Here is a 17,859-nt window from a genome sequence, read left to right as displayed (position 1 = left end):
CCGAGTTATATTGACTTCATCCCTCTATTTACTAAGCTCATATGAACTAATTTGCTTTATGCAAAGGAGTTATAGCAGAAAAGATATGCTTGGTTAGTGATTATTTTGGGGAATAGTTTAGTGGTTAAGCGCATAATCTCTGGAGTCAGACTCAAAGCTCCACCAGTATGTCCTTGAGCAGGTCACTTAATGTCTTTTTGCCTGTTTCTCTTGTATTTTTTGAAGTATTTGAGAGTGGTATTTTTGAAAGTATTATGGGAAAGCAGAAAGGAGAATGCTTTGGGCTGGGTAATAATTTGAAAATTTCTCAGAGGAGGAAACATTGAAAGTGTTTGTTCAAAGGTAGACTAAAAGGCAAAGGCAAACACCACTTGTAGATTGTGTGACTTTGGGCATGCTTCAGTTTTCTCAGATGTAATACAGGGACAGTTTTGTTTCCTTTATCACATCACTAGATTTTTGTGGTTATCAGAATTAAAATGAAATACAGTATAAAAACTTGCTGTACAGTTCTAAGGTAGAAGAAAGAAATATGAATTTCTAGAGTTTAGTTTCCTAGTTGACTTACAAATAGACTATTTTCAAAGTTTCCTCTCACTTTGACAATATTCAAATGTACAAAATCCCAGTAAGTGCTAATAGTTGTTTAAAGTGTTTATCTTCTGACATGAACGCTTCTCTGGCTCCTCATTCTTTTCAGTGATAGTAGCCATTGGCCTAATTCTTCTTTATTGTCATAGACATCTACATCAGATATTAGGCAGTAATTTCAGAGATGATAGCCTAACAAAATTGTGAATAACAGCATAAGAATTACCCCCAAACTGATTCACAACCAGGGTTCATGCAGTTGAGCATTCTGTGCCCGTGGTGTTACTTCAATAATATTTTGAGGAAGAATATTGTTATCCTTACTGATATCCCCTGACATTCTGTTTATGATTTATATCTATTTCATCAGTGAATTTTTAGAGTTACTTGAAAAGCTTTTCAGTTTATAAGTGGTATCCTTTGTTTTCTAAGTTTACTATATTTGATAAAATTTAAATATTCATACATCGAATTGATTTTATGATCTTCAGCTTTATGCTTTTAAAAGTTAGAGAGGAAAAATCTTTTTTACTTTTCTTTGCCATCACTTTTTATAACTTCATTTTCTTTTTTGTTACAAAATTTTTAAACCAGAAATAGAACCAGTGTTTCAGTTTTTGAGAAAAATGATGGTTTTTCCTAGTGGGTGTTTTCTGTTTGCAGTCTTCCAAGCCATTTCTGGCATAAGAATTCAGCTCCTGTCAAGGCATGTGCAGTAAAGGTACCCTTCCAGGTACCTAGACAAATTAGTGCTATTTGTATTTAGTGTCCTACTTCATTTTTTTTCTTCTTCGTCTGTCTTCCTCTCATACTGCCCTTAGCTGACCAGAGACTCCTTGCCTCCCTAGTCTCTCTTTATCTTCTTTTGTGCTGCTGATTTCAACTAAATTAAGTTCTAATTAAAATAATTTTCACCTTAAGGTTTGAATGCTGAACCAGCTTGACACTCTCAAAGATAATTTGCTTTTCAAATTGTTTATCAAAATAAGTCTCTAAATCGGTTATGAGTCATTGGTACTAATGAGATTGTGTGTATCCTCAGACTGTTTTGGGGCAGAGAAAAAATGTCAAGAAATTCTCTTCTAAAGCGATTCTTTTGAAGAAACAGTCTTAGAGTTTTTTCCTTGGAAAACAATGCTGTTTAAATGACCATAATTTCTTGTGGTGTATTCATTTCTTGGAATGTGTTACATCTATTTTTATTATTAAGCTCTTTAATGTTAGACTATATATAGTTACTGAAGGATTGTAGTGAATTCAATTCTGAATACTTTCTGTTCTTTGGAAAGTTTAGAACTCTAAAGTTTCTATTTTAGATGGAAAATTTTCACTCTTTTGTCACTTGGTATTTGCTTTGCGATATATCAGATTGCTTTGAAAATAGTAAACTGCAATACTAGTTTAAAATGATATTTTCATTATGCTGGCACATATTTTGTATTTCATGTTTGGAAATGACAGAATAGATGGTCATCACTGGCCGATTGTTTGAAGGTTGCCAGACAAGCATTGCATGATGAGTTGTCTTTTCCGTTTGTTTACTTAACTCCTCCTTAGCTTGTGGATATATTTGATCCTTTCAGAGTCTGTTACTTTCTTAACTGTTCTTTAATCTGAAGGTTCTGGTACACTGGCCAAGGAATGAATCAGAGTAACAAACATACTAGGTAGAATCTTAGCAATAGTCATAGATTGTTCAGTTGTGTGGAGATAATGCCCTTCTTCTTAGTAGATTGTGTAGGAGGACATAGAAATGTCATCGATGGTGGGAGAGGACAAAAGAGCCCGTTTTGGTTACAAGAAAAACATTAGAAACCTCTAAATGTGCCACACCTTGGATAGCTGACCCGTTTATACATGCTTAAAATGTTATAAGAACAGATTATTTCTGGCCCATTGGTTTCTTCCTTTGCATTTTCTATTATTTTACTATTTTGTTGTTCTTTAGATAAATATTTATTTTAGAAGGCTTGTAAAAATGGCAGAAGACATCAAGGTAAGCCATTCAGTAAAGCTTTTAAGAATTAGTGACTTACAGGAAATTTAAGTGCTAGAAGAACCCATAGAACAACACTGTTGGGATACAATCAGCAAGATTGTCAGAGAATATATTGAACCTGGTTTCTTCAGCCATATATGATGATAAAAAAATGGAGGAAGGGGAAACTTTAAAAAGACTTATTTACCAAAATATCATTTGTGGACTTTCTGATTCAAATGAATGAGCTATTTGAAAAAAGAAAAAAACAATGGCTAGGCATGGCAGCCTTGGCCTGTAGTCCTAGCCGATTGGGAGACCCAGGCAGGAGGATTCTCTGAGACCAGGAGTTTGAGATTAGCCTGGTCAACATCGCAAGACTTACTTCATGTCTACAAAAAATTAGAAAATTAGCCAGTCATGGTGGCACATGCCTGTAGTCCTGGCTACTCGGTAGGCTGAGGCAAAAGGATTACTTAAGCCCACCAAGATTGATGTTACAGTGAGCCAAGATCATGTCACTGCACTCCAGCCTGGGTGACAGAGCGAGACCGTGTTTCAGTCAATAAATTAATTAAAACAAAGGTCGAAGGCAGTTGGAAAAGTTTACCCTGAGTGGATATTTGTGGTAATTGAGGGATTAGTGGATTCCTAAGGTAAGGTAATATTTTTATTTAAAAAATACTGTATTTTAGAGATACATGCTGAATTATTTATGGATGAAATGATATGATATCTAGGATTTGCTTATATATAATCCAGTCAGATGGGGATGGAAAGTAGAGATGAGATTTGCCATTGTTAATTGACAAAACTGGGTAATAGATACCTGTTGGTTCATTATTCTGTTATTTATGCTTTTGTAGATGGTTGAAATTTTCTATAAGAAAAAAGTTAAAATATTTAAATTTTGTGGTGTTTGAGGACATACTAAGTGTTTAGCAGTGCTGTAATTGCTTTGAAGGATAGCATCATAGTATCTAGTATATATCATGAAAAAATAAAGTAGTAAGTTAAATAAATGAGAATTTTATTTTTTCTTCTAAAAGAGTTAAACATTTTAGTAGATACAAACCTACATTCGCCAAGCACGTTTTTTAATTCTTATATTATACTTATACTTTGTATTTCTTGAACATCTACTGTTTACAGATACTGTGTTATATAGGACTTTATATGTTTTATCTAATTACTTCAACAATATGGTTGGGTATGATTACTCTGTTTAGAAGAGGAAATTGAACTTCAGAGATTTTCAGTAAATTGTGCAAGGTAAAAGTGGCATAGAAGGAATTTCAATCGTCTGAAGTTCTTAAATTTAAAAATCCAACATCACTTCTAAAATGGAAACCATGGATACTCAAGGGTAATACTGTTTCCAGTTGCTGTATATCTTGTAACTTGAATAGTACCTGTAATAGTAAAACAGTAACTTAGTGAATTGCATATCAGTAAGCAACATTAGAATACTGAGGTAACTTGAAAATTCTCAGTTGACACTTAAAGACAGCCTTATTATTTTGCAAGTAATGTTTGAGACATCAGAAAATATACTTTGTATTCATTGTTCGTTTTGAAAATATAACATAACCCCACAGATGATAATATTGATGTCTGGTTCTAGCAAAATCAGAAGAAATAGGCAGATATTAAATTCCTAATTTATGCATTGTTCAAATTTAAACATAAATCTGTGTATCTTTTAAAGAGCTACATACATTAAACTTCTTTTTACTTCCCTATTATATTTTATTGTTCAAAAGATTCACTTTAGTTTTGGAGTGGATAAAACTTACCAGAACAAATTTTAATAACAAAGCATAATGGGAAAAATGCTTCCATGTTTTCAGAAATAAATAAGCAGGCAGGAACTTAATTCTTCTTCCTAGGAAAGTAAAACTGAATAATTACTGATACCGGAATAGTGATATACTTACTCTAAATCATAATAAGATAACCTCAAATTAATGTTTAAAAGTATAGCATTTGGCTTCTGTTACTTGAGGACAGGATTGTGATTTGAGAAAAATGCCTGTAATTTTATAAGTAGTTGAATGGTCTCTACTACTTTCGGTAACTAGCCATTGTTGATTCCCGTTTTTACTCTTGAATCCTCTCTGAGAAATAGCAGAGGAGCAGACAGAATAAGATTAAGTAGCAAGTTGCCAAAATTACTTCAGTCTCAAACCAACTTCAAAGCAGAGTGAACTATCCGGGTAAGATACCAGTAAGTAAACAGTGGATTGAAAACATTGGATTTATTTATACTTACTTAACTAGTTTCATGGGAGAAACTCTACTGAATTTATGCAGTACCTTGAGCTTTTCAAGCATGAAAACTTAGTACAACTGTTTTTTGTTTCATAGCCTTACCTCTAGTGATTTCATCCTAGTCTCTCCCTGACTCCCTGACCTCTCCCCAGACTTTTCACTGAGGGGGAGTCTACTTAGGTCATTTGCTTTCTCCCCTGATTATTCATTGAATTTACATTTAGATTTTTTATTTGCAGTATCAGGTTCAGTTACCATGGTGATGAGGGGTATGGTTATATACAGTTTTTATATATATACAGTTTATACATATGATAAGACCACAATTTTCTAAAGTCCTAAATATATAAAAGTAATGTAGCCGATGCCTATCTCATGGATAATAGCATATTCAATCAAAATTTTAGCTCAGGAAATATTATTTCCTTTAATTTAACATTTTATTTTATTTTTATATAATTATATTTAATTATATATTTTATAGATCATAAAATATGTATTATACATATATACATATGTATATATGTAATTTTATATATGTATAAAATTATATGTAATTATGCAATTGTGTGTGTGTGTGTGTGTGTGTGTAATTTCTTTTTAGATGGGGGCGGGGGTCTCACTCTGTTGACCCTGCTGGCATGTAATGGCACAATCACAGTTTACTACGGTCTAGAACTCCTCGGCTCAAGCAAGCTTCTCACCTGAGCCTCTTGAGTAGCTGAGATTACAGGTGTGCACCACCATGCTGAGCTAATTTTTTTTTTTTTTTGGTAGAGACAGGGCCTCGGTCTTAAACTCGTCACCATAAGCGATCTTCCCACCTCAGCCTCCCAAAGTGCTGGGATCGCAGGATAAGCCACCACACCTGGCCTAACATTATGTTTAAGAATTCTTTTTTGTTTTTTTCTGAGATGAAGTCTTGCTCTGTATCCCAGGCTGGAGTGCAGTGGTGCAATCTTGGCTTACTCCAGCCTCCACCTCCTGGGTCCCATTTCAAGCAATTCTCCTGCCTCAGCCTCCCAAGTAGCTGGGATTACAAGCACACGCCACCATACCCGGCTAATTTTTGTATTTTTGGTAGAGATGGGATTTCACCACGTTGGCCAGCCTGGTTTCAAATTCCTGACCTTGTGATCCACCTGCCTCAGCCTCCTGAAGTGCTGGGATTACAGGCGTGAGCCATTGTGCCTGGCCATGTTTTAGAATTCTGAACCTTCATTATTTTTACAAGACCTTTTACTAAATCAGTTGTGACATAATTAGTCTCTAATTGTCAACACTATACTTTTACCTTAATTATCTGTGGCCCATTTTCTTCTTTTAGTCCTATAGATTCCTTTTCAGATAGAGATACTGTTTTAATATCCAATATTCATTTACAAAGATGGCTGGCAGGTACGGTGGCTCACACCTGTAATCTCAGCACTTTGGAAGGCTGAGGAGGCTGGATCACCTGAGGTCGGAAGTCTGAGACCAGCCTGACCAACATGGAGAAACTCCGTCTCTATTAAAAAGACAAAAATTACCCAGGTGTGGTGGTACATGCCTGTAATCCCAGCTACTTGGGAGGCTGAGACAGGAGAATCGCTTGAACCAGGAATTTCAAGGTTGAGGTGAGCCTAGATCACGCCATTGCACTCCAGCCTAGGCAGCAAGAGCAAAACTCCATCTCACTGAAAAAAAAAAAAGGGGGGGTGGCTGATTCTGATAGGTTTTATTTATTTATTACTTTACTGGTGTTTTTTGTTTTGTTTTTATTTAACTGGTATGTACATGTTATATAAATTGCTAGAAAAATTAGGACTTGCCCGAGATTTTATTTAATATATGTAGTAATGTTGAGTTACTCTTTAGATTGAAGGTAAAAAGGAGTAGTCACTTAGACTTATAAGATGGTTGCTTAGCCACTGAGAGACATTTCCTGAGATCACTAGATTCAAATGTGTCTGATAAAGCAAGTGTTTTTGTTGTTTATTGAGTCTGCCAGTGGAATGCTGAGGTTGATGCACCTTGCTTATTCTGTGTGCCGTAGATGTATGTGTTGTTTTCTCTAGCCACTGACTAATTTCATCCTTGCGCAGGGGCCGTGCTAATCTCTTTATCGTTCCAATTTTAGTATATGTGCTGCTGAAGCAAGCACTACTTTGATTTCATTGAGTGGAATCTGCTAATGCTGGTAGCATGTTTTTTTATTTTTCCTCCCTTTGCGCAAGTGCACTTTGAGCTCTTCAGTTTTAGAACAAAATATTGAATTGACCTTTGTGACCTTTTTGAGAAAGGAGGTGATGAAGCAAAGTGATGTGGCTTATGAATTCAACAGTAAATATTGAGTTGCAATCCTTGTACTTACGGATATTGTGGGTATTGTATCTCTTTATTAATGTGGTTTAAATACCATTGATTTTGGTTCTTCATAGGTTAGGAGGGGAAATATCTAGATGAGAAATGGATTTAATTCCTGGTATATAAATTTATTTTATGATTCTGAGATCCTGATATGAAAAGAATCTCTGTTTAAGTTTTCTTACTTAGATTACATGCATGATTTTACTTCTTGTCTTTGCTTTTTCATATTCTTTCTATTTTTTATTTATCTTGGTCAATATAAGAATATTGCCTTCTTTATACATATTGCCATCATTTATTTTTGAACTTGTATTTCCTATTCCTGGGACCTAGATTTTTCAGTTGTTCAATTCTATGTATTTATTCCATAAACATTTTCATTGACTTCTGTGGTAACTAGGATAGAAAAACAGCATCCATCTATTTAAGAAAAGAAACCGTGGAGTGGATCTTTTAACTCATGCTGTTAACTTCTTTAAAACTAAAAAGTTAAACAGTGAATACATTTTTATGTTAGAAAGTTAAAAATATGTAAATAAATTTAAAGAAGGAAGTAAAAATCATCTATTATCTTTATTATTTAGTTTTCCAAACTTTCTTTTATGCGTGTATGTATTAAAAATATGATTTTTCTTGTCAGTATATATATCTATATATCTATATATCTGTATATGTATACAGGTATATATATCTGTATACAGGTATATATACAGGTATATATATCTGTATATGTATATATACACAAATATATATACATATATACACATACACAGATACATATACACACATAGCATACACATATACATATATATGCAGATATATATATCTATATATATTTATATATGTATAGATACATAGATAGAGAGCGAGCAAGAGCGTGCAAGAGAGAGACAGGCTCTTGTTCTGTTCCCCAGGCCGGAGTGCAGTGGCGTGATTGTAGCTCACTGCAGCCTCGAACTCCTGTGCTCAAGCAATCCTCCCACTTCAGCTTCCTCAGTAGCTGGGTCTACAGGTATGCAGCACAATACTTGGCTAATTTTTAAATTTTTTTGTAGAGATAGAGTCTCACTCTGTTTCCCTGGTTGGTCTTGAACTTCTGACCTCAAGGGATCTTCCTGCCTTGGCCTCCCAAGTGCTGGCCTCCCAAAGTACTGGAATTGCAGGTGTGAGCCACTGCACCTGGCTATGTTTTTTTCTTTTCTTTTCATTTAAGCACTACATGTACATGTTATATTTTAGTGGCTGTTTACTGTTACTAGAAAAATCACCGCTGGCTTCAGATTTTATTTAACAATTATATACAGTAATTTTGATTTATCTGTAGATATAGATAAATCATAGAATAAAACTCTGTAGAGTTTTCTAATTATTTTTTTGGTTACTGATATCAGACTATAAAGCAGTGGTTAAAAATCGTCTGGAGAGAGTCTAGTTAGGTATACCGTTGTAGTATTTTACTACAATATTTACATGAGATGATGATTATAGAATGTATAATAATGAAAGGCACTTGGTCAATGATCCAGTGAAAGCGTAGCCTGAGATTATGTGTTTGTTGAAAGCAGTTTTCTACATTAGTAATAAACATTATGTACTTTTCAGATTTGAATACCAGAAAGTATACTTTTAATATTTGCTTATTACAGTGAAAGATACAGGACTTAAAAACAGAAGACTATGTCAGTTGAATTTTGAGAGTGCTTATTCCTACACTTGTGAAATTTCCACTTAATATCACTTATTAAGAACACTGGAACTGACATGTTGAATTGTCTTATGATTTGATTTTATATGTACTTACTTTGTAATCCTTGTATTAATGTGATGAAGGAGGAATATGAGCTTCTGTTGTAATTGTTAATTTGCTGTACTTCACATTCATGGAAGGAATTCAGATAATTAGAAAATAACTTATTGGCTTAACAGGGACTTGTTTCTTGTTTTTTAGATTAGTACTCTCTTTTAAATAATAATAAAACCTACAGAGTGATAATACTTTTTAAAAGCCAGAGATTCACAGATTTTTTTCTTAATTTTTATATAATCACAGTAATGAAAACATTTTATGGTTTTGGTGACAATAATTATGACAATGGCTATGATTTATTCTGGACTTCATACTGTGAACTACTATAGTTTTATTATATGCATTGTTTCTATTTTATATGTTAACCTCATAAAGGTATCATTTTTTCAGTTTTAGAAATTAGCAAACTGAAACTCAATTTAAGTTGCTTGTTGTATTAGTCAGTTTTCTTGCTGCTGATAAAGACATATTCAAGACTGGGTAATTTATAAAGAAAAAGAGGCTTAATAGACTCACAGTTCCATGTGGCTGGGGAAGCCTCAAAATCTTGGTGGAAGGTGAAAGGCACATCTTACGTGGCAGCAGACAAGAGAAAGAATGAGAACCAAGTTAAAGTGGTTTCCCCTTGTAAAACCATCAGATATTATGAGACTTATTTACTACCACGAGAAAAACATGGGGGAACCACCTCCATGATTCAGCTTTCGCACACTGGGTCCCTCCCACAACACGTGGGAATTATGGGAGTTACAATACAAGATGAGATTTGGGTGGGGACACGGCCAAACCATATCATTCTGCCCCTGGCCCCTCCTATGTCTCATGTTCTTGCATTTCAAAACAATCATGCCTTCCCAACAGTCCCCCAAAGTCTTAACTTATTTCAGCATTAACTCAGAAGTCCAAAGTCTCATTTGAGATGAGGCAAGGCCCTTCTGCCTATGGACCTGTAAAATCAAAAGAAAGTTAGTTACCTCCTAGATGGAATGGGGATACAGGCATTGGGTAAATATAGCTGTTCCAAATGGGAGAGATTGGCCAAAACAGAGGGGCTACAGGCCCCATATAAGTCTAAAATCCAGAGGGCCAGTCAAATCTTACAGTTCCAAAATGATCTCCTTTGACACCATGTCTCACACTCAGGCCGCACTGATGCAGGAGGTGGGTTCCCAAAGCTACAGCTCTGCTGCTATAGCTTTGCAGGGTATACTCTCCCTCCTGACTATTTTCATGGGCTGGCGTTGACTATATGCAGCTTTTCCAGGCTCACAGTGCAAGCAGTTGGTGGATCTACCATTCTGGGGTCTGGAGGACGGTGGTCTTCTCAAAACCCCACTAGTGCTCTGTGTGGGGGCTTCAACCCCACATTTCCCTTCTGCTCTGCCCTAGCAGAGGTTCTTCAGGAGGGACCTGCCCCTGTGGCAAATTTCTGCCTGGATATCCAGGTGTTTCCATACATTCTCTGAAATCTAGGTAGAGGTTCCCAAACCTCAGTTCTTAACTTTTGTGCACTTGCAGGCTCAACAGCATGTGGAAGCTGGGAAGACTTGGGGGCCTGCACCCTCTGAAGCCATGGCCCAAGCTGTTTCTTGGCCCCTTTTAGCCATGGCTGGAGCAGCTGGGACATAAGGCACCAAGTCCCTAGGCTACGCAGCAGGAGAGCCCTGGCCCTGGCCCACAAAACCATTTTTCCTCCTAGCCCTCTGGGCCTGTGATGGGAAGGACTGTCGCAAGGATCTCTGACATGTCCTGCAGACATTTTCCCCATTGTCTTGACCATTAACATTAGACTTTTGTTATGCAAATTTCTGCAGCTGGCTTGACTTTCTCCTCAGAAAATGGGTTTTTCTTTTCTATTGCATGGTCAGGCGGTACATTTTTTGAACTTTTAGCCTCTGTTTGCTTTATAAAACTGAATGCTTTTAACGGCACCCCAGTCACCTTTTGAATGCTTTGCTGCTTAGAAATTTGTTCTGCCGGATACCTTAAATCATGCCCAAGTTCAAAGTTCCACAGGGGAGGGGTATGGATAGGATATCACGCAGCAAAACAGTTGTGAATTAAAGCAGATGTCAATGTATAATGATCCAGAATACATCAGCATTCCATAATAAAGAAGGAAACCGTTGTTTCTTCAAAGTTAATTATTTCAGTGGAGGAAACAACTACAAAAATAATTGTTATAAAAACAAAGATATAAATCTAGATTTTGAATGAATGCATACATAGTATAAAAATGAATAAAATGAATGACATTTTTACATTTTATATTGTGCTTTGTACATTTGGAGGAAAATCTTCAGTCACTGGAAATATTTTAGAAGGATTCTTGCTTAAATTTTCTTTCTGATACAGTTATATGATATATACATATGTATTACAGAGAGCACATGTTATTCACATTTAGAATACAACATTTTCTGAGGAATTTTATTTTTATATTCATATTCATGAAGCAGTCTGTGGACAAAGCCTGGTGCCCAATTAAGGAGACATTATTGATCCCTTGGCTATGTGCCATGTACTGTATTAAACAGTTTTCATAAAAACAGTTATAATATTATGATGGGAGAACAGGAACAATGAAATGAGAGCATCAAGACATTGGTTCTACTGCTTTGCTGTTGTTTTGCTGTGTGATATCCTGTCCATACCCCTCCCCTGATAGTGAACCCAAATGTGTACTGCCTTCAGCTGTGTAGACATGGGTATTGGATATAGAATTAGATGTGGGTCAGCATTTCAGCAGTATTATGGCCCATCCCCCAAGGAAGAGAAAATAATAAAACTATGAGATCAGGGACATCTAGGCTTATGAGTGGAATGTGGACCAAGATGCAGACCATATAATCTTCCCACAGAAGTAACATTTCATATGGTATGGTTAGGTTTGGATTTTTGAAAAGTATTTTTATTTTTATTTATTTATTTTGAGATGGAGTCTTGCTCTGTTACCCAGGCTGAAGTGCAGTGGCGTGATCTTGGCTCATTGCAACCTCTTCCTCCTGGGTTGAAGCAATTCTCCTGCCTCAGCCTCTTGAGTAGCTGGGATTACAGGTGCCCACCACCACACCCAGCTAATTTTTGTATTTTTAGTACAGAGAGCGTTTTGGCATGTTGGCCAGGCTGGCCTTGAACTCCTGACCTCAGGTGATCTGCCCGTCTCGGCCTTCCATGTGTTAATATTACAGGCATGAGCCACTGCTCCCGGCCTGAAAAGTATTTTTAATGCAAACTTATGAACTGGATAATGCTGGAGAAGTTATTATGCTATGTCTTAGTTTCTTCATCTCAGCCATATGATGGCTCCTGCCTCATAAGGTGGTTGTGAGAATTATATAATTTGTTATGTTTAGGCCTTAATCCAATGCTTGGGACATAGAATCAGTGTTCATTGTATGTAGTCATCACTTGGTATCCATGGGGAAATTGTTTCCAGGACACCCTGTGGATACCAATATTTGTAGATACCCAAATCCCTTATATAAAATGTTGTAGTATTTACATATTACCTATGCACATCCTCCCATATATTTTATATAATCTCTAGATCACTTATAACAACTAATACAATGTAAATGTTATGTAAATAGTTGCCATACAGTATTGTTTAGGGAATAATGACAAGAAAAAGCCTGTACATGTTCAATACAGATAAAACCATCTCTCTTTTTTCCCTGAATGTTTTTGATTCAACCAAGAGGTTGAATCCATGGATGTGGAACCCATGCATACAGAAGCTGTAGGCCAACTCTGTATGCTGTAATTATTACTACTTACCACTGCTACTAGGAAAGTAAGCCACTTTTAACAATGTTTCTTTTGGAAACAATTCATTCTGACTTGTGATGTTTAAATTGTTGCTGTGAGAAGGCTTCTCTCTTTGCTGCTGTGGGATTAGGTGTTTCCCCTCCTATCAAGTTTCCCTACCTCTTGCAGGTAGAAGAGGAGAACCAGCTAGTTTGAAACTGCTGCTGGTAACTCCTGTGGTTTAGGTCAAAGACTCCAGCACTATAAAAGCTTGTTGGGAAAGTGAAGGCTGATCAGGATTTAAACAAATTAGGAAGAAAAGGAGTTAAAAATACCTGTGGCCTTCAGCAGTTTCTAGTCCCTCTCTCACATGCCAGTAGCCGGAGTGATGGACTCTGTTCCGTCCTTGCCCCTGCTGTTAACCATCACCTGTTGATTCCGCCAGATTTTCATTAACTACTGGAGAAGGGAACAGAAAACAGAAACACATGTTGATTTTGAATTTAAAAACATTTTTGAGACAGTTTTGCTTATCATCCAGGCTGGAGTGCAATGGCGCCATCTGGGTTCACGGCAACCTCCAGCCGAGGTGGGTGAAATCACATGAGGTCAGGAGTTTGTGACCAGCCTGGCCAACATGGTGAACCCTTGTCTCTACTAAAAATAAAAAAGACGGGTGTGGTGGCGGGTGCCTGTAATCTCAGCTACTTGAGGCTGAGGCAGGAAAAACATTTTTGAAAAACTTACGACGACAGAATCAAAACTGAGAACAAGTCATAGAAGATGTGCACATCAAACTGTCTGTCCATCAATGTTCTGTGTAAAAATACTCACAGCTCACTTTTTCACTTTTGAAAGACTTGAAGTGAGGGAAATCAACCATGATAAAGAACAAAAGAATGATTACAAAGAAAGGTGAATAGATTCATGAAAACACTTTGAGGCCAGGCATGGTAGCTTATACCTGTAATCCCAGCACTTTGGGAGGGGGAGGCAGGCGGATCACTTGAGGTCAGGAGTTTGAGACCAGCCTGGCCAATATGGTGGGGAAACCTGTCTCTACTAAAAATACAACAACAACAACAACAACAAAATTAGCGAGTGTGGTGGCATATGCTTGTATGCTACTTGGGAGGCTGAGGTGGGAGGATTGCTTGAACCTGGGAGGTGGAGATTGCAGTAAGCCGAGATCATGCCTTTGCACTCCAGCCTGGTGACAGAGAGATACTCCATCTCAAAAAAAAAAAAAAAAAAAAAAAGAGAGAAGAAAAGAAAAAAGTCACTTTACTCCAGCCTGGGTGACAGAGACCCTGTTTCAGCAAACAAAACAAAACAAAATAACCCCCATCCCCCACAAAAGAAAAACACTTTGAAGGAGTTAGAATTATTTAGGACAAAAAGAACTAGATTCTTAATTAAATAATATTTTAAAATTCAGTTATTTACTGAAGGCCATGAAAGGTTCTATTTAAAATTAGTTAATATTTTGATAAGGATTATATGTGTAGGATGTGATGAAAAACTATCTTTCTTTCTTGCTTGCTTTTTTTGAGATGGAGTTTCACTCTTGTTGCCCAGGCTGGAGTGCAATGGCATGATCTCAGCTCACTGCAACAACCTCTACCTCCTGGATTTAAATGTGTCTTTCTTTTCTTCTTCTTCTCCAGCTATCTATTTTCCTTCTTACAGACAGCTACTGGTACTGGTCCTCTGCTTCCACAGATAGTCTGCGTTTGTAGTCATGTGTGTTTCTCCTAACTCCTCACTGAAAACACAGATGGCAGCATAGCATACTGCACATACTATCCTATACTTTTAACCCTGACTTCTTTGCCCTAATAGTATATCTTAGGCTTTGTTCCATATGATGACTGGTAGGGCTGCCTTGTTTTCTCATGTCCTCACTGTGTAACATTCCATTCTATGGGTGTTCTGTAGTTTGTCTAGTTTTCTGTTCCTCAGGAAGTTAGGTTGTTTTTGCTCTTCTGTTTTGCTACTATAACATCTACCAGAATGAATGTTCCTGTTTGCCTCTTACGTCTACTTGTAAAAGTAAGATGATTTCCTAAAAGAGAAATTGCTGGGCCGAAAAGATGTGCGTTTTGAATTTTGATTTTGCTAAATTGCCCTGAACACATGTTGTACCAGTTTAAACTCCAACCAACATTGCATGTTTCTTTTCCCATGTCCTCTTTCTGTTTGTTAAAACCTTTTAAAATCTTTGCCTATGTAATAGATTTTTAAAAAGTCATCTTATTGTGTATTATTTTACATTTCAGTTACAAATGAAGTTAAATACTTTTAACTATCTTATAAATTTCTTTTATATTTATCTGTAAATATTATGTTTATGCTCTTCGCCTATTTATCTTTTGAGTTCTTGGGTCTTAGAAATTTGTAAGAACTTTTTATATATTAGATAAATTCACCCTTGGTGATATGTTTCAAGTATTTTTTCTCAACTTGTTTGTATTTTGACTTTGCTCATAATATTGTTGCTGTTGTTTTTGACTTAAACAATTTTATTTGAAAAGATTTTAGGCCAGGCGTGGCGGCTCATGCCTGTAATTGCAGCACTTTGGGAGGCCGAGATGGGCAGATCACAAGATCAGGAGTTCTAGACCAGCCTGACCAATGTGGAGAAACTCTGTCTCTGCTAAAAACACAAAAAATTAGCCAGGTGTGGTGGCATGCGCCTATAGTCTCAGCTGCTGAGGCTGAGGTAGAAGAATCGCCTGAACCCAGGAGGTGGAGGTTGCAGTGAGCCGAGAGTGTGCCACTGTATTTCAGTCTGGGCAACAGAGTGAGACTGTTTAAAAAAAAAAAAAATTAGCCAGGTGTGGTGATGCATGCCTGTAACCCCAGCTACTCAGGAGGCTGAGGTAAGAGAATTGCTTGAACCCAGGAGGCAGAGGTTGCAGTGAGCTGAGATTGCATCATTGCACTCCAGCTTGGGCACCAGGAGCAAAATTCTCTGTCTTTAAAAAAAAAAAAAAGAACACACACATATATATATATATGTAAAAACACAGGGTCTTGCTGTGTTGCCCAGGCTGGAGTGCAGTAGCATGATTATGGCTCACTACAGCCTTGAATTCCCAGGCCCAAGTCATCCTCCCACCTCGGCCTCCTGAGTAGTTGGGACTGCAAGGTGCACCACCACATTTGGCTGTTTCTCCCCTGCCCCCACCATAGAGATGAGGTCTCACTATGTTGCCCAGTCTGGTCTCATACTCCTGAGCTCAAGTGACACATCCACCTCAGCCTCCCAAAGTGTTGGGATTACAGGCATGAGCCACTGTGCCTGGTTCTTTATTTTCAAATACGAAAATTCAGGAAGACATCAGTGGATATCTTCTTAATTTTTAATTTCATCAGATATAATGGAAGGTTAGGGCTTTGCAGTTTGTTGCTGCTCACTAAAGACAGATATCCCTGAATCTCCAGCATGTTAGTAGCTTCTGTCAACATGGCTCTTTTCTTTTTTTTTAAGATGGAGTTTCCCTCTTGTTGCCCAGGCTGGTGTGCAATGGCACGATCTCAGCTCACTGCAGCCTCTACCTCCTGGGTTCAAGCAGTTCTCTTGCCTCAGCCTCCCAAAGTGCTGGGATTACAGGCATGAGCCACCATACCCAGCAACATGGCTCCTTTTTAAGTAACAGTTGTGTTGCTGACAGTCATAGATGCTGTACTTTTCATTCATTTTCCAGCAAGTCATTTTATTGCCACCATGACTGCAGTTGCAGTGTGTAAAAACTATGCATGCTTTTATTTAATGTGATCATTGAACTTGTGACACGTTTTTCTTTCGAGGACTGTGGACAAGCCCAGCTTTTATGTCTCATTCTGGATAATTGAGCAGAGGTGCATATTGCAGTTCTAACAGAAAAGAAGGAAAGATGGGTGTAATATTGGAAGGCATGAATCTAGGCAGGACCCTAGACCATACTTACCTTCTTTACTTATTGTGAGCCTCCATAACTGTGAGATCTAGAACTGTGCTTCTCATGTGCTTGGCCTGTGGTTGGTGTTATTCTTTCTAGTTTTCTATTTACCTTTCTGGAGTCTGAGATCACAAAAGGATACAAATAAAGCCTGCATTTTGAAAATACCTATTTTTAACTTATTAACTGGGAACTTTGAGAAAAGTTGTTATTACAGAATAATTAGTAAAAAATCACCTTCATTTGGATTCTGCTTTTGGTTATGTAGGTCACACAGCCTAAGGCAGTGGGAGGTTCTAGGTGTCACCAGTGTGGCAGTGAGACACAGTGACTGTGCTGCTTGTGATTTCCTGTCTGTACCCTGACTGTAATTAAACCAGCACCAGTACCTGTCATTGGGGCACCAGCTACACATCTGAGTATACATAAGTAGAGCTGAACAACCTGAATATTGGTGCTTTTTATTCCATGCCTGGAGGTTTAGTTGTTTTTTATTAATACAAGATGGAGACTGAAAGTGAGAGTAGCACTTCAGGGGATGACAGTGTCTTCTGGTTGGAATCTGAAGTTATAACCCAGGTGACTGACTGTGAAGAGGGAGAAAGGAAAGAGAAGTTCAGGTAATTATGGAATTCACAGTTCCTTTGTCCTGTTCACTCCCTGCCCCCACCTACCCCCCTTTTTCTTCTCTGCATTTCAATCTCTTTTCAAATAAGACTTTCTGTTTTCTGGGAGAAGGTTTGGAGCTGAAGGGAGCAGGTTTTGAGTTGTATATAGCACTCCTCATTCCACAACTTGCCCTGAACTTGTAAAATACATTTTAAATGACTTGTTAGAACACAGGGAAGAGAGGTGTTAGACAGGTTTTGTAGTAGCCTTTCAGGAATTTCAAGTAGAGACTCATAATGAACCTACCTCTTCCTGTATCTGATTTGTATCAAATAGATTTGATCTGAATTTGTATCTAATAGATTTTTCTTCCTCTTTTTCTTGGAATGTGTTCTGGTGTGTGTGTGTGTGTGTGTGTGTGTGCGCACGCGCGTGCGTGCATGTGTGCCTGTGTGCCTGTGTACCTGTGTGCCTGCCTGCTTTGTTGGCCCTAGGTATGTGTGTGAAAAATTTTGATAAGTACAGATTGGTTGTTTTGTGACTTTGATCCTTACTCTTGT

At 37.4% G+C, this 17,859-nt stretch overlaps 1 protein-coding gene and 1 non-coding gene across 10 annotated transcripts in view; one reads left to right on the top strand and one right to left on the bottom strand.

The window, feature by feature from the left end:
- The window catches only part of ARHGAP32 (Rho GTPase activating protein 32), a 298,214-nt gene that overhangs the window by 63,996 nt on the left and 216,359 nt on the right, over positions 1 to 17,859 (top strand). For 2 of the 9 annotated variants that reach the window (XM_074400863.1, XM_074400862.1), the window contains exon 1: positions 15,162 to 17,310. The exons of the other annotated variants lie outside the window; for them this stretch is intronic. In XM_074400863.1, the coding sequence (XP_074256964.1) occupies positions 17,195 to 17,310 (116 nt within the window). In that variant the 5' untranslated portion in view covers positions 15,162 to 17,194. Of the gene's footprint in view, positions 1 to 15,161; positions 17,311 to 17,859 lie in introns of those variants that run through there. 9 annotated transcript variants of the gene reach the window in all.
- On the bottom strand, positions 6,876 to 6,983 carry LOC120364777 (U6 spliceosomal RNA). The gene has a single exon (XR_005579921.1). It is a non-coding gene; the product is annotated as a U6 spliceosomal RNA (small nuclear RNA).

This window comes from Saimiri boliviensis, chromosome 6 (assembly GCF_048565385.1).
Source record: "Saimiri boliviensis isolate mSaiBol1 chromosome 6, mSaiBol1.pri, whole genome shotgun sequence".
Classification (NCBI taxonomy): domain Eukaryota; kingdom Metazoa; phylum Chordata; class Mammalia; order Primates; family Cebidae; genus Saimiri; species Saimiri boliviensis.
This window is presented reverse-complemented; position numbering and strand designations above follow the sequence as displayed.